The 22,970-nt window shown below is 41.3% G+C and overlaps 1 protein-coding gene across 1 annotated transcript in view; it reads left to right on the top strand.

Annotated features, from left to right (window-relative positions):
* The window catches only part of SDK1 (sidekick cell adhesion molecule 1), a 2,988,580-nt gene that overhangs the window by 2,769,597 nt on the left and 196,013 nt on the right, over nucleotides 1-22,970 (top strand). The window contains exon 33 of the mRNA XM_069647588.1: nucleotides 19,386-19,521. Within this exon, the coding sequence (XP_069503689.1) occupies nucleotides 19,386-19,521 (136 nt within the window). The remainder of the gene's footprint in view (nucleotides 1-19,385; nucleotides 19,522-22,970) is intronic.

Raw genomic sequence — 22,970 nt, 5'->3', positions numbered from 1 at the left:
TTTTCCTCTTACTCTTGCACAATTCAATCAACTCTGTCTTCTGTCTATTCAGTCTTGTCTGATCACTCCCTTCATCTTAATCAATACAAGACAGAGGTTCTCTTCTTTCTTGCTACTGCTATCCTTCCTCCGCTCTCTGCTTTATTTCCTTTTCTTCTTCTCTTCCTCACTCCTCTTCAGCTCGTAATCTCAGAGTTCTCAGAGACTCCTACCTATCCTTTTCACTTCACATTTCTTGTATGGCCCAGTCTTGACGTTATCAACTTTATATCATCCGACGGACCGTCTTTTTCTGTCCTTTCATGGTTCTAAAATTCTTATCTCTTCTCTTATCTTTTCTCGCCTATTCTATTGCTCTTCACTTCAGCTTGGCCTCCCTGCTTATCAGCTTGTTTGCGTCTATTTATAAAGCATCTATCCGCCTTCTCTTTCTCCTCGTAATTTTGTTTCTTCTGTTCTTCAATCTCTTCAACAGCTTTCCTTCGAATGTCAGCTGCTATTTCACTTTCTCTGCAGCCTGTTTAAGTGTCTTCACAGACAGGCTCCTTCCTATCCCTCCTCTTTAATCTCTTTTTACTGTCCTTCTAGATCTCTCTGTTCCCAATCCTAATGTCTTCTCTTTTTTCTCTGTTCCCAATCCTAATGTCTTCTCTTTTTTTCCTCTCCTCCTTGTGCTGATTTAAATACAGGCAAAACCTAATGTTAGATCAAGCTTTAAAAGTCACAAGATTTGAATACCGACAAGAAAAAGTGCAACAATGAAATCTGAATAATTACATGTGCATGAGATGTCAATGTGGGGGAGAGCTGAAGCAAGGGTTACCCTAAGCAAATACATTGGATAGAACAACGTGGAAGTAGCAGAAGCCCTGGTAAAGAGAAGGCAGCTGACATTTGGGCGAAAGATACCTGGCAGGGCAGTATGCCAGGGGATCTAAAATACCTCAAGAGAAAGGATTCCTGGCAGGGCAGTATGCCAGGGGATCTAAAATACCTCAAGAGAAAGGATTCCTGGCAGGGCAGTATGCCAGGGGATCCAAAATACCTCAAGAGAAAGGATTCCTGGCAGGGCAGTATGCCAGGGGATCTAAAATACCTCAAGAGAAAGGATTCCTGGCAGGGGAGTCTACCAGGCAATCCACTGAAATTGTGAACAGACTGTACCATGGTGAAAGGATTCCTGCCGGGGAGTGTACATGGAAATCCAACAGAAATTGTAAAGGAAGTTTAACAGTGATACAAAATGCCTGGCAAGGAAGTATACCAGGAAATATGCAAAGTTTACCAGTGAAACCTTTGAGTGTACAGAACGAGAACTTTGTGAATCCAATATACAGACATGTATGTTCAATAGAACCACTTTTGCTTCAAAGGCATTGATGGATGTTTTGAAAGATATTGTGTGAATAAGAACTTTCTGAATACAGTGTACACTGTAAAGGAATTTTTGGATAAAGAGACACTCTTGTAATGTAAAGAAACTGTTGTTTGAAAGAGACACTTTTGCCATCCTGCCTAAAAATCCAGGGGGATGAAACTATCCTCTGGTTTAAAGGATTCCTCCTTGGAAAATACTTTTGGATTTATTTTTATGTTTTGGTTATGAACACTTTCCACTAAATATGTCAGAGACATTTCCTTGCACCCTTAGTAGTTTGTTTCTAGTGTGAGGGTCAGTTTAAAAGGTTTTGGACACAAGGACGGTTTCTAAGTTACTAACTACTGGACACAGACTGATTCTTAGTTTTAGTTTCTTAGGTAGGGAACCAGTATAGGGCTAGAGAGGAGTTTTCCAACCCATTTCTTTTAAATAAAATATCTCACAATGAGAATACTACAACTTTGTGCCCGCCTCTCATTTCAAACTCCTCAAATATGGTTGCGATTGGATTCAGTTGATACAAACTGGGGGACCCTTACGTTTGAGAAACTTAACAAGCTTTTGATCCTACCGTTGCTACTGAACATTGTATTGTATTTGACCTATCCAGGGGTCTGCAACCTTTGGCTCTCCAGATGTTGTGGACTACAATTCCCATCAGTCCTAGCCAGCATAGCTAATGGTGAGGGATCATGGGATGTGTAGTCCAAAACATCTGGAGAGCCAAAGGTTGCAGACCCCTGTTAAGTAGGGGAGAATTGATTCAACCGGGGGACCGAGTTTTGATGCCTACAGAATTTGTCCTCACTGCCCCTCCTGGAACCTACATTAGACTAGCCTCTAAATCAGGCCTAGCCTGGCCAAATGGCTTGCTTAGATGTATTAAGTGGTGCAATGGATACTGACTATAGAGGAGATGTAAAAGTGATGATTCAAAACAATGGTAAAAAGACCTACCAGGTTAAGGCTGGGGAAAGAATTCCACAGGGGGTCCTGGAGAAGGCTCTATTTCCCAAACCCCAAGAAGTTAAAGCTTGTGATAAAACCAGAAGGGGAACTAGAGGTGTTGAAGAAGCAGACACAGAGCCTCGAACTAGACCTGAGGTAAAACCATCTTCATTGTCAAGAGGAAAATTCTCAGGTCATCCCGTATTTATCCTTTGCCCAAGGAAATTATCCCTTGCTTGCCAAACCTTTTCTTAAGATACTACTGGAGGAGGGAAGGGAAAAAGGTGGACCATTTGTTTTCTTAAAAACTGGATTATTGTATAGGGGAGATGTTGCACCTGATGGTGGCCTTAGGTCTTAAATTGTGGCGCCTAAAAGACATAAAACAATTGCTTTAGAAATTGCTTATGCCCATCTGACGGGCGGGCACCTAGGAACAACTAAAACCCAAGCTCAAATCATAAATCAATTTTATTGGCCAGTGATATACGCAAGATTTTTGTAAGTACTTGAGCCCTTTGTCAAAAGACCAGTACCCACATACCCAATCCAGCTCCCTTACAACCCTACCTATTATATACATACCTTTTTCACGCATAGGTATGGAAATAGTCAGAGCTTTAGAACCATCAAAGTTGGGAAACCGATATATTGGTAATATTGGACTATGCAACTCGTTATCCTGAAGCCTTTCCTCTATGGAACAACATCTCACAACAAAATCTAAAACATTTAATTCCATTTTTTCAAGATTTGTTTTTCCAAAGGAGATCTTAACAGATCAAGGATCTACCTTTATTAGTAAACTCATGTCTGAGGTAAAGGAGATTCTTCAGATTAAAATTTGGCGTATCTCTATATATCACCCACAAACTGATGGTTTAGTTGAACAATTTAATAAGACCCCAAAACATATCTTCAAGACATTGGTTGAAGTAGATTGGAAACATTGGGATGTTATGACACCTTGGGCTCTTTTTGCTATTAGAAAAACACCACAATCCCCCACAGGTTTGTCCCCATTCAAACTTTTATATGGAAGAGAACCAAGAGACGCCTTAGATGTGTTACAGGAAATCTGGGAGGAATGAGAGTAAGCCTCTTTACTATTATCTCAAACTGTTCAGAGGTTAAAAGGGCATATGGCAGCAGTCCGGTCCATAGTGCATACCAATATAACCGGGACCCAGGAACAACAGAGTATCATGATAAGAAAACTGTCATAAGGTCTTTTTCTATTGGTCAAAAGGTCCTAGTACTCCTTCCCTCTTCAGAAAATAAAATGTTTGGTAGGTGGTATGGTCCGTATGAGATTATAGAACAGACCAGCCCCTATACCTATCAAGTCTCCCAACCAGATAGAAAGATCAAGACTCACATTTATCATGTGAATCTTCTCAAGGAATGGAAAGAAAATCCCATTGAAGACACCCCAGTAATGCCAAGTAGTCTGTTATCTGACAAAGTCAACGCCAATAGTTTAATTCCTTCAAATTTGTCTCAAAAACAAGACTTAATGGACTTCGTAGAACAATTTCCAGATGTTTATAGAACAGAACTTGGAAGATTAAATGGAATGTATCCTTACATCTGCACCAATTCAGGCAAAAGTTGTTCACTTAAAATCGTTTTGTATAACGGAGAGTAGAAAGAATGTCATTCAAGATCAATTGGAAACTATGCAGCACGGAGACAGCAACCATACAGGTGGTTGACGATGCCCTCAACATCCTTAACGATGGCAATCCCTGCTTCCTGGTTCTCCTCGACCTCTCGGCCGCTTTCGATACAGTAGACCACGAGGCGCATACGGTCACCCTACATCCACACATGGAGATCAGCAACCTTGCCCTACACTGGTTCAAGTCCTACCACGCAAACCGGAAGCAGTTTGTTCAGATGGACTCCTCCACATCGCCAATGCTACCCATCACCTGTGGAGTCCTGCAGGGTCCCCTTACTCTCCCCAGTGATCTTCAATCTATACATGGACTTTCGGTGAGCCCACCTAGCCATACGCAACATTCACATCCTTCAATACGCCTATGACACACAGCTATACCTCAAGATTGACTGCACAACGACATCCATAGGCTCAAAACCTGCCTCCCCCTGATGCAGTCTTGGATGTCCAGTGTATACTTGAAGCTGAATCCCTCCAAGACCGAATTGCTACTCCTCACCAACAACACCAAAAACCCAGACATACAGACCTGGCTATCAACCATGAACTCGTGAGGGCTTCACTACAAGCTCACCTCCTGCGCCAAATCCCTCTGCTTCCACATCGACAAACTCTTCTCTTTTAAGACCCACATAGCTAAGAAAACTCAGACAGCTTGGCATCAGCTCTCCCTCATGCGAAAAGCAAGCCCTTCCACCCGCCGGACAGCTGTAGATCCACTGTTCAAGCACTGGTCTTATGTCACCTGGATGGGGGCAATACACTTGTCTAAGGCCTCCCGTCATCCTTCCTTTCACCCCTGAGAAGTGTCCTACACAGTGCTGCATGCCTCATCAAGGGTCTGCGCAGATACAACCACATTACCCCGGCCCTCATCGGCCTTCACTGTTTCAGGGTCCGGCTTGACTGAATTCCACAGGAGCTGATGCTGGCCCCACAGACCCTCACCAGGAGTTCACCTCTCAACCCTAAAGTAAAAGCTGAGCTGAGAACCCCAAGAAAGGGAAAGGGGAATTTGGATAAAATAACAACGGAGACACTGCAGCCCTGCAACCTTCTGGTAGGCTTTGGTATCTGTAGTAAACAAATACACTTGGTTACTTATACATTAGTGTGAACCTTTTTCTCTAAATTATTTTAAAAACAAACTCTTATACCTCTGTTTAAGACTTAGAGGTTAATTATCTGTATGGAATATCTTGTAAACTGTTGTAATGTTTTAGTGCATATTGTCACTAGCCATTCCAGACTCTTTAATATCCTAAAGAAAAATGACTCTTGAAAACACCTTACAACCTTAGATATTCTTCTTTGACTTTTAAGTTCATTTAACTCCAGTAAGTTCGAATTTTCAAATACTCTTGAGAAATGCAGTCTTTCTTGAAGTATTGAATTCTCTTGTGTGAAAATTGCATTAAGTAGAAACTCAAACTTTCTTGAATGCTACTGCTTCTTCTGCATGTGAATCTTTTCTTTGTTACACATATGAATATATAGTTACTTTCTTGAAATAACCTATTCACTCTCTGTAACAATGCGATTAACATGCGAAATCACAAGACGTGAAAAATTGTCCTCGCGCTAAAAAATGACACGCGCACCTTAACAAATACGCGCATACGTTAACAAATTCACGTGTACGTGAAACACGCGCTCGCACTGAAAAACTATGCGCGCTAGTTCAAATGGACCCGCGCTCTATCGCCAACCGAACTCGCGCTATTACTTGCGACGTCTCTCACGTGAAAATAGTTCACACGCCACAAATAACTTGCGCTCAATAAAAATGGACTTGCGCTCTATCGCAATCCAACACGCGCTCTCGTACGTAACGTCACTCACGTGAAAAATGTAGACGCTCTAAAAATTACCCGCGCTCAGTTAATGTGGACTCGCGCTCCATCGCAATCCAACACGCGCTCTCATACGCACGCGCTCCCAACGACGTTGCAGAAGACACGAAGACTTGCGCGCATGTTAAACAGTCTTGAAACACTTTTCAAGCTATTAACAACTTTAAAACTTGCGCGCACAGTCTTTTCAATTATTTTCCATATTGTATATAAACTGTAAACATTTTCTCTTCTTAAAGTAAACTTTAAACTTCTAAACTCTTTAAGTTTCTGATATAAAATGGAAGTTCACAGTGAGAATCTTCAAGCTTTTAAAAGGAACGATCCCACCTGATGTCTTCTTGATCACTCTGGCTCAGCAACGATTTTCTCACTTCTTTAGTAAATCTTCTGAACTCTGAAAGGCCTCACTTAAGGAGTTTAACTAATGTACAACCAGCCACTCAATTACTTTGGATGAAAGGCAGTTTAGAATCTTGCTCACCTCCCAAGAATCCAACCCATTATCCTATCCACCAATCAGACAAACCAAACCTACTATTGTTCCTTAAACCAATCAGATTAAGTTTCTTTCTCTCCATCTTGACTTGGGCAACCACAATGTTAATTCTATGTACATACTCTTCCTGATTACTACTCCAGCCAGCCCTGACACACTGGCTCCCACTGCAGACACAAATCCTCTTCTAGTTTTTCTGCATCTGTATTGTGTCGTTATATATCTGTATTGTGTATACCACTGCAAAGTGCTATTTTGCTTCTTGAAGCTAGGTCTGCACTCAATAAATACAATAATAATAATAATAATGTTAAGGGCTGATATTATCGAGACCTCTCGAAGCCCCTGGTCATCCCCAATCATATTAGTCATCAAATCAGATTAGTTGTGGAGGTTCTGAATTGACTTCAGAAAGGTAAACAAGGTTTCCCAATTTCATAGCTATCCAATGTTTAGAATGGATGACCTTATTGACAGATTGAGAACTGCTGTGTATCTCTCCATGATTAATATGGCTAAGGGGTACTGGCAAGTTCCATTTAATCCAGCAGACAGCAGACCCTTCTTTAGATTGTTTAATCGGATACACTGCGGCATTGCACGATAACTCTGCTGGCACCAGAATCCCTTGATTCATCAGTGCTGAAATAGTCTGAAATATACCTTCATCGGCTTCTCAAGATAAGGGGTACTGTTTTGCTCAGGGTCAAATTTCTCCTGGCTTAAACTTTATTTTTACCTATCCTATCCCCTCCAATAAACCTACGTTATGGGTGCCTATGGTCCATAGATCCTCCTGAAAAAATGCTGGTTGCTGCTGCATTATCGCCATTCTTTGTGGGACTTCTCTTTTCTCTATCCTTATCCAGTATGTAATGCTCATGAAGAACACCACTTCGTCATCGCTTCAGTCTTGTCAGGGTCCGGCTTGACTGAATTCCACAGGAGCTGATGCTGGCCCCACAGACCCTCACCAGGAGTTCACCTCTCAACCCTTAAACATAAGCTGAGCTGAAAACCCCAAGAAAGGGAAAGGGGAATTTGGAGAAAATAACAACGGAGACACAGCTGCCCTTCAACCGTCTGGTAGGCTCTGGTATCTGTGATAAACAAATACACCTGGTTACTAATATAATAAGAAAACTTCTTTTCTAAATTATGCTAAATAAATTCTAAACTCTTTACCTCTTAAACCTCAGTAAAAGACTTAGAGGTTAGTAACCTTTGTGGAATATCTTGTAAATATATCTTGTATTGTGCAAATAGTTCAAGCCAACCTAGTCTCTTTAGAATCCTAAAGTGATGGCCTTTGCAACATCTTTTCAGAATTAGATATTCTTCTTACTTCAAAGTTCTTCTGATCTTATGTAGTTTTCAATGCTTACATAAATTGCAGTCTTTCTCTGAAAACATTGAGTTCTATTTGCATAGATTACTTTAAATTATATTCTTTAACTTCCTGGAATACTGCTTTCTTTCTGCGTGTGAATTGTTTTCCTTATTTACACATTTACACAAAGAACGTATAGTTTCTTCCTTTACTAGCGTGTGCGATAAACACGTGAAATCAGAAGACGTGAAGAGTTGTCCTTGCGTGTAAAATACACACGCGATTATCTTAAAAAACCTGCGCGCGTGAAAAAATACGTAAACGCGATAAAAATAACACGCGCTGATAAAAATGGACTCGCGCTCTATCGCAGCCCGACACGCGCTTTCTCTTGAGACGTATTTCGCGTAAAAAAGTATACACGCGCTAAAGTTAACTTGCGCAATTCTTTTAGGCACGCGCTCTATCGTAAAACCACACGCGCTTTCTCAGGAAACGACTTTCACGTGAAAAAATGTACACGCGCTAAAATTCACACGTGCAATTCTTTTTGGCACGCGCTCTATCGCAAACCACATGCGCTTTCTCAGGAAACGACTTTCACGTGAAAAATGTACACGTGCTAAAATTCACACGCGCAATTCTTTTTGGCACGCGCTCTATCGCAAACCACACGCGCTTTCTCAGGAAACGACTTTCACGTGAAAAATGTACACGCGCTAAAATTCACACGCGCAATTCTTTTTGGCACGCGCTCTATCGCAAACCACACACGCTTTCTCAGGAAACGACTTTCACGTGAAAAATGTACACGCACTTTAAAAAGAACACGCAAACGGCAACTTGCGAGCTCGCGCACACATTAAACAGTCTTGAAGAACATTTCACACAGTTAATCAACTTTAAAATCCTACGCACAATCTTCAAGCTTGTTTTCCTTATAATAACTTTAACTGTAATGTCTCTTTTCTCAAATGAACTTGAAACTTGTTTACTCTTTCAGTTTTCTTATAAAAGAAAATGAAAGTTCACTGTGACAATCTCAAAATCTTTAAAAGAACGATCCCACCTGATGACTTCTTGTTCAAATTGGATCAGCAAACGATATTCTTACTTTGGTAGATTTTCTGAGCTCTGGAAAGGCCTTACTTAAGGAGCTTAACTAATACACAACCAGCCACTGAATTTCTCTGGATGAAAGGCAGTTTAGAATCTTGCTCATCTCCCAAGAATCAAACCCATTGTCCTCTCCACCAATCAGGCAACCAAACATATTGTTTCTTTAACCAATCAGAGTAAGTTTCTTTCACTCCATCTTGACTTGGGCAAGAACAATGTTAATTCTATGAACAAACTCTTCCTGTTACTAAACCAGCCAGTTCTAAAAGCACAACTAACCCAGCCAGCTCTAAAGGCACAATGTTAATCTTGTTACTCTTCCTGTTATGAAACTAGTCAGTCCTGACAGTACCCCCCTCTTCAAAGCCCTGTCCCAGGGCCTGGTTTAGCAGGGAAACTCTTGTGAAATTGTTTTATCAATTGAGGGGCATGTACATCTACTTGATCCTCCCAAGATCTTTCTTCAGGACCGTATCCCTTCCAGTCAATAAGATATTGTAAGGTACCTCTAACAATCCTGGAATCTAAGATTTTCTTAACTTCAAACTCTTCGTCATTTTCCTCTGTGTAAACTGCTGGTGGTGGTTTTCCTAATCTAGTTCCTGACACACAAGGTTTCACTAAGCTAACATGAAATGTAGGGTGACTTTTGATACTTGCGGGTAATTTCAGTTTGATTGCTACGGGATTTATTATTCTTTCTATTTCAAATGGACCAATAAATCTCGGACTAAATTTAGTTCTTCCCTTTAAACGTAAGTTTTTTGTGGACAACCAAACTTTTTGACCCACCTGATAATGTGGTGCTTTACGATGTTTCTTATCAGCAAATGTTTTAAATCTTAGCTTACTTTTTTCTAAGGTTTCTTTAGCTTTCACAAAACCATCTCTAATACAAGTCAATCGCTGCTCAACCTCTGGATTGGAATACTCAGATGGTAACACTTCTTTCAAAAATCGTGGATGGAAACCATAGTTGCTAAAAAATGGAGAATACTTAGTAGAATCCTTGACAGAATTGTTATAGCTAAACTCTGCTAGCCAAAGAAGATCTGCCCAACTTCCTCTTTCTTGCCAAAAAGCTCTAATATATTTTTCCAATTCTTGATTTACTCGCTCTGTTTGGCCGTTGGTCTGTGGGTGATAACCTGAAGAAAGCTTTACCTCAATTCCCAACTCTGTACAGAAAGCTCGCCAAAACTTAGAAATGAACTGGGACCCTCGATCTGATACAATATGTGTTGGTAGACCATGTAATCGTACTACTTCTTGCAAAAAACTTTTTGCCAGATTCCTTGCAGAAGCCTCTCCTTTCATGGGAATGAAATGCCCAGCTTTAGTTAGTAAATCCACAACTACCAATACTGTAGTGTAACCTTGATCTTTGGGAAGATCTACAATATAATCCATAGAGATTGTAAACCAAGGACTAGGAGGTACTGGTAATGGATTTAATAACCCAGATGGTTTTCCTCCTCCTGACTTTACTCGAGCACAGACTTCACATGTTTTCATGTAGTCTTCAATATCTTTTTTCATTTCTTTCCACCAAAACTTTCTCTCAATCAGTTCAATAGTTTTACGAATTCCAGGGTGACCTACCAACTTGGATTCATGACATTCTTGCATAATTTCCTTTTGCAGTTCCTTGCTTGGAAGGTAAATTTTAGAATGAACACATGGAAATCCTTCAATTAAATGTCTTCCATAATCCTCCGCTAACCAAGATTGAATTTCATCTTCTGGTAATTCCTTTAGAATCTTTTTAAGAAGCTGATTCTCTTCCTGTGTAGCACTTAGGATAAATTTTTCAGGATAAATTTTTCTTCTGCAATCACTGGTTCTAGTAATAATTGATTTTCAACTTCTCCCGAATATCCTTGTCGTGATAAAGCATCCGCTTTACCGTTTAACCGCCCAGGCTTGAATGTTATCACAAAATCGTATTCTGAAAAGAAAAGTGACCACCTAAGTTGTCGAGGTGATAGTGTTCGAGCAGATTTCAAAAACAGAAGATTTCGATGATCGGTTAAAACGGTTACTGTGAATCTTGCTCCCAACAGATAATGTCTCCATTCCTGAAATGCTTTCTTGATTGCCAGGAGTTCTCTGTCTGTAATTGTGTAGTTCACTTCTGCTGGAAGCAATTTCTTAGATAGATAGGCCACAGGATGCAACTGTCCAGTTTCAGGATGCCTTTGAGAAAGCACTGCTCCAATTGCAACATTAGAAGCATCTGCCTCCACAAAAAATGGTTGTTAAGGATCTGGGTGTAATAAGATCGGTCCAGATGTAAAACAGTTCTTCAATGTTTTGAAAGCATGATCCGCTTCATCTTTCCACTCAAATTTCATTCCTTTCTTCAATAATTTGGTGATAGGAGCAACAGTTTGAGAGAAATTTTTAATGAATCTCCTGTAAAAGTTCGCAAAGCCCAGGAAGCTTTGGATATCTTTAACACAAGTTGGAGTTGGCCACTGTTCAACTGCCTTAATTTTCTTCATATCCATTTCCAAACCTTTGGGAGAAATCATAAAACCTAGAAATTCCACTTCTCTGGTATGAAATTGGCTCTTTTCTAACTTAGCAAATAGTTTATTCTCCCTTAGTCGTTGTAACACTTTCTTGACATGTTCTTCATGTTGCATGAGATCCTTAGAATAAATGAGAATGTCATCTATGTATACTACTACAAAGATGTCAATAAAATCTCTTAATACCTCATTTATAAAAAATTGAAAGGCTGCGGGAGCGTTACACAATCCGAATGGCATTACTTGATATTCGAAAAGACCAAATTTTGTTCTAAATGCCGTCTTCCATTCATCACCTTGACGAACTCGCACCAAATGATATGCACCACGAAGATCTAGTTTGCTAAATACTGAGGCTCCTTGAATCTGGTCTAACATTACTGATATCAAAGGCAGCGGATATCTGTTTTTAATTGTTATCTTGTTTAATGCTCTATAATCTATGCATGTTCATAAAGTGCCTTCCTTTTTGGGAACAAAAAATAGTGGAGAAGCTGCTGGCGATTGAGAGTGCCTGATGAAACCCTTATTCAAATTTTCTTGGATGTAATCCTTCAAATGTTGATTCTCTTTTTCTGTTAAGGCATAGATGCGACTGCAAGGAATGTGGGCCCCTGGTTCTAAATCAATTTTACAGTCATACTCTCTATGAGGACGTAATTCATTAGCTTCCTTTTCACTAAACACATCATTGAAATCATGGTAACACTTTGGTAATTCTCCCATTACAGCCCCTATAGAATGTACTATAGTTCCCAAATTCACCAAACCTTCCACTACTTCTGAACAATTATCACTAGAAACATTTTCCTGAATTGCTTCTTTACAACAATTTGTAACACAAAACGCAGAATCCAATTTCACCACTCTTCTTCCCCAATCAATCTGAGGGTTATGATACGTCAACCAAGGCATTCCCAAAATTATTTTCAACTGTGGAGTGTCAATTAATTCAAACACAATTTCCTCCTAGTGTCCTCCAATTTCCATTTCCAATGGGATTGTTTCATGTGTAATTAAACCTGATGTCAGTTGAGACCCATCCACCGCTCTCACATACTCTGGTATATCTTTTACAACGTAAGGCACATTCATATCTTTAACCACATTCCAATCCATGAAGTTACCAGTGGCTCCTGAATCTATTACTACTGGACCACTTCCCTTTAATTCCTCTTTAATATACAAGGATACATTCAATGTAATATGTGGTACTGCTGCTTGGATGGTATTTGCCACTTGCTGATTTCTGGAGCTGTTAGTAGATGCAGAAGGTTTTGGACACCAAGGGCAATTTCCAACAAAATATCCTGATTTCCCACAATATAAACATAAATTATTCTGTCTTCGCCTATCCTTCTCCTCCTTAGTTAAAGGACCTCTCACTTTATTTACTCTCTCTGCGTTCCCAGTTCTCAATTCTTTATTTACAATTTCTAATCTTCCTCTATCAACTCTAGGGAAAACTCTGGGTTGCTCAACTCCTCCTCTTCTACGCTCAGCCTTGCGTTCCCCTAATCTATAGTCAATTTGTATGACCAGATTAATTAAATCCTCACATGAAGTGGGTCTATTAACAATTGTAGATAATGCATCTTTCAATTCCTCCTTCAAACCTCTATAAAATAAAGAGGATTGCTTCTCTTCTGGCCAATTGCTCTCTAATACTAAAGATCTGAACTGTGTGATGTAAGACACTAAATCTTTGGTTCCCTGTTTTAACTCTAGTAGTTCTCCATCTACTTCTTGAGATAATTGGCGTCTGTCAAACATCTTTTTAAATTCTAACTTGAAAGCTAACAAGTTCTTTAGTATTGGATTCTCTTGACCAACCAATAATACTGACCAAGTTGCTGCCTCACCAGTGAGGTAAGACAGCATAAAAGCTATTTTAGAAGCATCTGTGTTAAAAGCTTCAGGTCGACAAAGGAAATGAAGTTCACACTGTGTAAGGAAAATCTGTCATTTCTTGGCCTCTCCCCCAAAACGTTCTGGAGGTGCTAAGGGGACTGGACCTACAGGTATATTCAAACTTCCCCTGCGTCTTTCTTGAGAACTCGTTCCTTCACCCAAATCCTCTCTAATTAACACTGGTAATTCTCTACTAGTATCCTCTGAATCTCTTGACTCCAAAGAAATTTCTTCACCCTTACGGGTAACCTTGGAGTTTAACTCTTCAAACTTGACTTGTAATTCCTGATTTTCTTTTCGCACAGCCCTCATTTCCTCCCTTAACTCTGAAAACATGTCCCTTATGGAACTAGCTAGTGCCTCTGTGGGATCCATATCAGCTCAGGTGGAAAATATTATCGTGGGCCTTTCATCCTGTCAGGGTCCGGCTTGACTGAATTCCACAGGAGCTGATGCTGGCCCCACAGACCCTCACCAGGAGTTCACCTCTCAACCCTTAAACATAAGCTGAGCTGAAAACCCCAAGAAAGGGAAAGGGGAATTTGGATAAAATAACAAATAACAACGGAGACACAGCTGCCCTTCAACCGTCTGCTAGGCTCTGGTATCTGTGATAAACAAATACACCTGGTTACTAATATAATAAGAAAACTTCTTTTCTAAATTATGCTAAATAAATTCTAAACTCTTTACCTCTTAAACCTCAGTAAAAGACTTAGAGGTTAGTAACCTTTGTGGAATATCTTGTAAATATATCTTGTATTGTGCAAATAGTTCAAGCCAACCTAGTCTCTTTAGAATCCTAAAGTGATGGCCTTTGCAACATCTTTTCAGAATTAGATATTCTTCTTACTTCAAAGTTCTTCTGATCTTATGTAGTTTTCAATGCTTACATAAATTGCAGTCTTTCTCTGAAAACATTGAGTTCTATTTGCATAGATTACTTTAAATTATATTCTTTAACTTCCTGGAATACTGCTTTCTTTCTGCGTGTGAATTGTTTTCCTTATTTACACATTTACACAAAGAACGTATAGTTTCTTCCTTTACTAGCGTGTGCGATAAACACGTAAAATCAGAAGACGTGAAGAGTTGTCCTCGCGTGTAAAATACACACGCGATTATCTTAAAAAACCTGCGCGCGTGAAAAAATACGTAAACGCGATAAAAATAACACGCGCTGATAAAAATGGACTCGCGCTCTATCGCAGCCCGACACGCGCTTTCTCTTGAGACGTATTTCGCGTAAAAAAATATACACGCGCTAAAGTTAACTTGCGCAATTCTTTTAGGCACGCGCTCTATCGTAAAACCACACACGCTTTCTCAGGAAACGACTTTCACGTGAAAAAATGTACACGCGCTAAAATTCACACGCGCAATTCTTTTTGGCACGCGCTCTATCGCAAACCACACGCGCTTTCTCAGGAAACGACTTTCACGTGAAAAATGTACACGCGCTAAAATTCACACGCGCAATTCTTTTTGGCACGCGCTCTATCGCAAACCACACGCGCTTTCTCAGGAAACGACTTTCACGTGAAAAATGTACACGCGCTAAAATTCACACGCGCAATTCTTTTTGGCACGCGCTCTATCGCAAACCACACGCGCTTTCTCAGGAAACGACTTTCACGTGAAAAATGTACACGCACTTTAAAAAGAACACGCAAACGGCAACTTGCGAGCTCGCGCACACATTAAACAGTCTTGAAGAACATTTCAACAGTTAATCAACTTTAAAATCCTACGCACAATCTTCAAGCTTGTTTTCCTTATAATAACTTTAACTGTAATGTCTCTTTTCTCAAATGAACTTGAAACTTGTTTACTCTTTCAGTTTTCTTATAAAAGAAAATGAAAGTTCACTGTGACAATCTCAAAATCTTTAAAAGAACGATCCCACCTGATGACTTCTTGTTCAAATTGGATCAGCAAACGATATTCTTACTTTGGTAGATTTTCTGAGCTCTGGAAAGGCCTTACTTAAGGAGCTTAACTAATACACAACCAGCCACTGAATTTCTCTGGATGAAAGGCAGTTTAGAATCTTGCTCATCTCCCAAGAATCAAACCCATTGTCCTCTCCACCAATCAGGCAACCAAACATATCATTGTTTCTTTAACCAATCAGAGTAAGTTTCTTTCACTCCATCTTGACTTGGGCAAGAACAATATTAATTCTATGAACAAACTCTTCCTGTTACTAAACCAGCCAGTTCTAAAAGCACAACTAACCCAGCCAGCTCTAAAGGCACAATGTTAATCTTGTTACTCTTCCTGTTATGAAACTAGTCAGTCCTGACAAGTCTTCCCTGAACATATCATCATTGGTTGGTCAGTCAGTCTGTACCCTTCCTCAAGAGCTATCACTGTTCTCCACGGTCTACCCTCATCACCTATCCCTTCAAGCATTGCCATTTCTTTTCATACTATAGCTGCTTCCAACTCTAAAGGAATAGTCTGTCCACCTTCCCCATCCATAGGGATTTGTGGTCTAATTTAAAACTCATCAGGTATCCTCACAATCTTTCCTACAAAGCCAGGTAGCCATGTCAACAAAATGCCTACTCCATATAGAGAAATCTCTGGATCTACTGGAACGCCTCGCAGAGCCACTTGCCCTGTGAACACCAATGTGAACTTTCCCACGTTAAAATAGTGTATTCCTGGTGTGGAACACACTATTCCTTGATCAGTAAATGAAATCATCATATTAAGTTCCGTCATTAAATCTCTTCCTAAAATGTTAACCGGTGTCTGACATGTCACATACTCCTACGGAGACTGGTAATTTATCAGTAAAAGGAACTCAACTTGTAGCTCCAAAGAACCCTTGAGCGTTCATGGCAATACCTGACATTAGATATTTTTCCTTCTGTATACATGAGCAAGTTGCTCCAGTGTCTACAAGAAAAGAGAAAGATTTGCCTCGTATCGTCACATCGACCCTTGGTTCCTCTTGGGGGTCTGGTGTACTGAACACATCAAGTCACCCTGTGTGCTGTCCTGTTGTGGGTACAAGCTCATCCCTGTCCCTGTGAAAGGATTTCCTCCTAACACAGTGACACCTCCTATTCCAGGTTGTAATATTTGTTCTGTATTCGCGTACTGCTGTGTTTGCATAGGGGCTTTGTTGCGACTGCCCCTGGGGTGGATTCATTTGTGCTTGTCTCTGCTGTGGCACATGCTGTAACTGGGGTGCTTGTGCCTGATAAGATATGTGTCATTGGGCAAAGCCCTCTCTGTTTTGTGTGCTGTATGGCTATACTTGCGTGTTCACATTATTCCGAAAGCCTCCGTTCATGGGGAATCCACAACAAGCCTGGACCTCTCCCTGGGCCGTACCCCGCTCAAAAGAGCAGATGGGAATTCTGCAAAGATGGCACCCACAAGAGCCACTCAGCGTACATGTTTTGGGACTGGTCACCGTAGGTGGGCACGGCCCTTCCGGCGAGGCCACCTGGATACCGGGGTGGTGGAATCACATCGTAAGGGTCACCAAATGAAGGCAAGCCCCTTTTTACACACATTCCAGAATAAAGACAACCCGCTAGGAAAATAGGCTGGGAGATAGCGTTGCAAGGATAACAAGGTTTAATTGTACAGAATACAAATATCAGCAAAGGACTCTGCTGCTCAAGAGTGCTCTGACTCCTCCTGCTACAAACAAGGGCTTAAAAACCCCATGATCGTCATTACATACAGTACTAATGCGCGCCACCGGTTGGAAGCACCCTACACATGAGCCTGCCTCATAGGGGATGCCAGGCTGTAATTGGTTAGTTCTTTCCTGTTGGTCTGGATCCACGTGGTCAGCTGGGCTCATCCTCGCGGTGAAGGGCATGGCACACATTATTACATTGTTGCATTCTAAACTAAACATGCTAAGCCTGGTTATTATATCATTTTGGCAGGCACCTGGGCGGCACAGGAAATGGTGCTAGGGGGAAGGGAGGATAAAACATAGTCACGCTGACCCACACATTCAGGGCATCGTTGATACCACAGTTGCCGCACTCAAGGTCCCCACCCTGGGTTTTGATCTTTCATTTATCCCTTCCTGTACCTCGTGTTACAAGAGATATGGTTTCATGCTTGGAAGAATGCTGCCGCGCATGCTTAGATCTTCTGCAGACACTTGATTTGTGTCAGGCCAGGTGTATTGTGCGCACATTGGTGGATACAAAGGTGAGGTTGTTAGGTCAGTAGTGTGGGGCTGGCTCCAGACTGGCGGGATGGGGGTTAGAGGCCTACTGTCAGTTTAGTGACGATGAATTGGCGCAGTGCGGAACCTGGTGTTGTCTCACGCTCTTGCCGGACACGGAAATAGGGCCTAGTGAGCAGAGAACATGAACATTGCGAGCCTGCAACTTATTCCTTTTAGGTCTAATACAAAATGGAGTCATGTGCTGGGGGTTTTCTAGTGCCGCACATCTACTTCTAGGTGCTGCAGTGCCTTATAGTGTGGATTGCTCCCCCTTGTATGCTACATCAACTCATATGGTGTTCGCCTTACCTGAAAGTGCCTAGGGGGGTGGGATAGACTTGTTTCCATCCCAAAAATGGTTTCTAAGTTACTAACTACTTGACAGAGACTGATTTTTTGTTTTCGTTTCTTAGGTAGGGAACCTCCTTTATTTAGAATAGGGCTAGAGAGGCGTTTTTCCCAACCCATTTCTTTTAAATAAAATTTCTGACAATGAGCATACTACAACTTTGTGCCCGCCTCTCATTTCTGACCTCTCACAGAAAGCATTCACTATGCCTCTCTTGAGAAATAAGTACCCATAACAGATAAATTGCTGAGCAACTACATGGAGGTCTGTTCTTACCTGCACGAGCCCCTACTATGTGGACTGAACTCCAATGCTGCGGTAGCCTCCCAGGGACGACAGGCGTCATTAGGTAACATATTCTGGTAGTTGGAGACCAGCCAACTTTGCCTAGCGTTTCTGCCATTTGGGAGAGTGGAATTGTCCTGGTGGGGCGTCACCATGCTATTTTATTTTAATGTTCTTGATTACTAATGGGATCAGGACAATGAAGGTACTTCCAATCCTAGTTCCCCATGATGTGTATCTTGATAACAATCCTAAACTTTTGCTCCTCCCCGCCTAGCAGACCTGCAGTGCTATTGACTACGATGCAACTGTCCTCTGCCCCTGCAAAAGGTAGCAGAGGTCTAAATGTCAGTGCAGTGCTTGATGGGGCTCTCCATGAGCTTTGGTTCTAAGTACTCTTCGCGAGTAAGAAGTGCTGTCTGAATGTGGAGAACTGACATTCATGCCAAAGCACAAGGGACATTGTGCCTGGCTGGTAGCTTGCAAATAGGCATTTTTTTCAATGATTTCTCAATGCATCTGCATAATTTTGTCTGTTTTCCTTGTGTTACTCTCCAGTGTTTGAAAGGGAAGTAGAAAAAGTTGTGTCCTGCAAATTCGCTTTTGTAATTGGACAGTTGTTGGTGCATGTGTGATGGGCTAAATCGAAACTTGCCTTATTTCCTATTGAAATGTGTGCCAGTATCCTGCTTTTGCTTGGAGTCATTCTAACCTTTGTGATGGGAATTAAGATAACCAAGAAGGAGACTGGGGATGAGATGTAAGTAACTTTACCTTTCCTGGCCACTGGCCACTAATTCATGGCTGAGGCAGTTTGTTCATGGTTCAACGCCTCAACCCGTAGTTTTTCAAGATCTAACTTTTTTCTCCTGGGGCTTTATGCATAGGCCTAAAACTTAATTGGTTGGCAGATTGGCCTTTTTATTTTGAGAAATAGATGGGTCAACTGCACAATCTGCTTGTTTTTAAAGCGCAGAACATGCCTCCATGCTATGGATTGTCTGCCTAATCCCAATGCTTTGGCTTCAGGTGACTATGGAATTGATATGCGAATAAGTCGTCAGAGGAGTGCTGATGAATTCTATGTAGTCTGTCGCTGTCTCATCTAGCACGCACACTGAAAAATGCAAATCCAATACTGTTGCGCCCGCAGCGCAAACTGATAGTCGTCTTAATGCAGCCCCAACTGCAAGTCAATTCTTGGGCAAAGAGCTAAATGGAGGCAGCCATCCATTATCTTCCAGTGGCACCGAGCAAATGTATTGGTGTTCTTGTTTTTCAGCCACCAAAGGAGGAGAGTTTGAACGGAGTGTTAGTGGGTTACCGGATTTACTACCGGGAGTTGGAGCCGGAGAACCCATCGGGGGCGGACTCCAAGACCATAAAGAATCCTTTGGCTCTACGAGCAGAGCTGAATCGTGAGTATCCAGCACTCACTAGTTACACATTGCAGTGCATTGTTAGTGCTACAGGGCCTTTATTAACTTGTCAGCACAGGCGTTGTCCATTTGTAGCCTTGGATAGGTCTTTTGTAAACATGTTGTATTGCTCTTCATGTTTTGACGCTTAAGTGCCTTGAACAGGACATTGCGGTCAGTGGGCCTCATTACAACCCTAGCGTTAAGGGGTTAACGGCGCAGTAAAAGGCTGCGGCGCCGTTAAACCCTTAACGCCAGATTCACACATTAACGCCTGCTTTTTGCAGGCGTTAAAGTCCAACCCGCTAAGGTACCTTGGTGCTAATTACGGCACCGTAAATTACGGTGCCGTAATTAGCGCCTTCCCCATTCCCATTGAGCCTTATGGGCCAGAAATGGGAATGGGGAAGGGCCCATGGTGAATGGGGATTTACCGCCCCGCCAACCTTGGAATGGAGCGGTAAATCTGCCATCCACCATGGCGGAATCCGGCTTGGACCATGGTGCTAACAGCACCATGGTCCAACGCCAGGGTCGTAATGAGGCCCAGTGTTGCGACATTACTTGCAGCGCTGATGCTATGGAAAGACAGTTCTGGGAGCTGCATAGCGCAAGGTGGTATCACAGCATACAAGACCGGCCCTAAAAACAGGAAATCTCTCTCTGTTGGCAGCTAGGGACGATGCGTGAACCAGCCCTAATAAGGCATTGGAAGCGGCACTGTCAGTGAATAACCTCTAGAGAGCTTCACAGAGCGACATGGAGTAAAGGGAGGCCCCTGGGTGGTATTGATACCGTAGCGAGACCTGTTTGGAAGTGTGGAGGATGAGGCCTTTTGTGGTAATGCATTATTCAGGATTCTGATGAAATCCTTAACTTGAATGTGAGAGACGGGATTGAGGGCAGGATATGGAAGTATATTTCTGATGACTAGATAGTTCAGTTTTTACATCTGCTGTAAACCAGGAAGCCGAGTTTGTAAACATGGAAAACCTCCAGTGGCTGCATCCCACGTTACTGATCAGCTGGTGTGTTGCACATACATTTAAACATAAAAGACGTCCTTGATTAACAACGGTGTGAATAATAACACATAACTAGTGAACAAGAGTTCAAACATATGTATCTCTAGCCCCAGTAAATTCAAAGGATTTATTTTGTACATTTTGTACTCCATGAAAACTAGCGAGCGTATTCAGTTATTGGAATGCATAGTACGATAATAAAAGCTCGGAGTCCTGAGGAAGCGCTCATTAGTGTGATAAATGTGTCAACTTTCCAACAAAAGGTATTATTTGGAGAAGTGGCTTAAATTCTCGCTAAAATTTCTGATTGAACACCAAGAAATGCCTTGCTGGCAAAACTGCCATAACATGAATATTTCTTTAATGCACACGGTGGCTGGTTCCGCAGGAATTGTGTTTATGTAGGAAGTGCATTGCTTGGAAAATATACACAAATAATGGACAACCAACGCTTATGAACCTATTCATTTACATGTGTACGTTACTTACTTACTGGGACTTTGCATTTATTCAAATTCTTTTTCCCGGGGACTGGAATTTGGGCATCTCAAAAGAGGGAGAAAATAGAAAGAAGGGGCTGTTGGGAATGTTTGCGGATTGGGGAATAAATAAAAGATCCTTTGGAGTCTAGTTTTCCTGCATTTGTGAGAATAGCAGTGATAATGCTTGCCTGCTAACTTCATCATTCTGCATTCTATCATACTGTGGAACGCTGGTCGCGCTCCTTCGCTATCAGTAATTTCTCATGATCCACCAAGAAATCAGGCATTTTACAAGCAGCTTCCATATCACCGCAGCAATCAGCTCAAATAGCCCATAAATCTGCATAGTCAAAAGTGGAGTTCCCAAATTGGTGTTACTCCACAAGAGGATCAGATCCAACCCATCGTACTGGCTGGTCTTTCTTGCCACGTAACACTGGCATCTTTTATACAGTAAAAAGAGTCAGTTATGCACAAGTTTTCAATGAACGCCCACATCCTGTCAGAGCCCTGAGGAAGAGCCCATGCTCGAAACACGTGTTGCCTGAATATACATATTTTTCTTGTTTTTGGTGCTATACAGATGCTTTCGCTGTTTTTGAAAAATTGTTTGAACACACGTGAGCATAGGCTAAAGCCCATGTGACCCCAGATTTGATAGTGGAATTGTTCCACGTATGTAATACCTGGATTTTTTATTACATTGTTAACACTTCTTGTTTTTGGAGAGGTGTACAATTAAGCATTCTGTATGATCTGGCTCTAATGCCTTCTACTTATGTTTCATGTAATAATCCAAATGTATTTTTGAAAGGTATTACATGCTATTATTCTTAGCAACAATTTTTCAAGAACCACTCGAATAAAATCTTAGATCATTCCTTTTTCTGATTTATTGAGTGAGGCGCCTAGTGAGACATTAAGTTTGTCCCATATTGCTCATTTAGCATTCTGGTTCATATGTATCAGTCATGTGAATGCAGTGCCACCACTATTGCCAGAATGGAGAGGTGGTGTCCTGGGCTGCTGAAAATCTCTACATATTGAACTGATATTGCTGTTGGGAGCCAGACCGCATATGACTATGGCTGCAGACGGGGACCTCATGTTTCAGTGCTTTCTCTATACACTATAGAGCAGCCTGTTTTTAAATGTACGTTTTTTGTTTAGTGCTCACACTAGCAGAAGTTAGCCAGTATCATGGCACATCCAATTTTTTGGAGGACATAGAGATAGTGTGTTGACAACCGTTAAACAATTTTGCCAATGTGAGCGAACCAGAATTAGACCCCTGGTCTCAAGTTCGTAAATCATTGGTTGAACCACTGCTTCTGACTGTCTGAACCAATTTAAGAAATATTCTGTTTCAAATTCCATTCTGCTAGGCCAATCATTAGCATTTGATGTGCCAGTGAGCTGCGCCGTAAGCGTAGTGAACATCCAACAGGATTTGCTGTCCTATGCCAAGATGTAGTCAAGGTCGGACTGAGACAAAAATAAAGGCGGCCAGCAGAAGAAGCACACCTTTTCTAATCACAATTTGCGACTTTACTGTTTGATTAGTATCTTGGGTACATTTTGGGGGACATTTGTGGCCAATGGGGTATTGGGTCATAATCAATGGTCAACACTACCAGATGTATAGACTGGTTTATAGTGAAAAGACCGAAAAAAAAAGTATCGAAAAAAAAGGTCGAACCAAAAAATCTCAAAAAAAAAAAAAAAAATGTTTTCAATACGTTTTTTTTCGAAATGGGGGGTTCCCCCCCCCCCCCCCAACCTCCCTTTTTTCATTTTTTTTATTTTACCACTTTTTTTTACTTACCTGACCCCAAAAATACATATAAATAAATAATGCTTTTTTTCGATATTTTTGTCATTCGATATTTTTTTTCGGCTTTTTGACTGACCACCGTATAGACTCTGTCATCGAACAAACCCC

Source organism: Ambystoma mexicanum, chromosome 2q (assembly GCF_040938575.1).
Source record: "Ambystoma mexicanum isolate Mex_15411 chromosome 2q, UKY_AmexF1_1, whole genome shotgun sequence".
NCBI lineage: Eukaryota > Metazoa > Chordata > Amphibia > Caudata > Ambystomatidae > Ambystoma > Ambystoma mexicanum.
The sequence above is the reverse complement of the archived record's forward strand: the minus strand, read 5'-3'. Positions and strand labels throughout refer to the sequence as shown.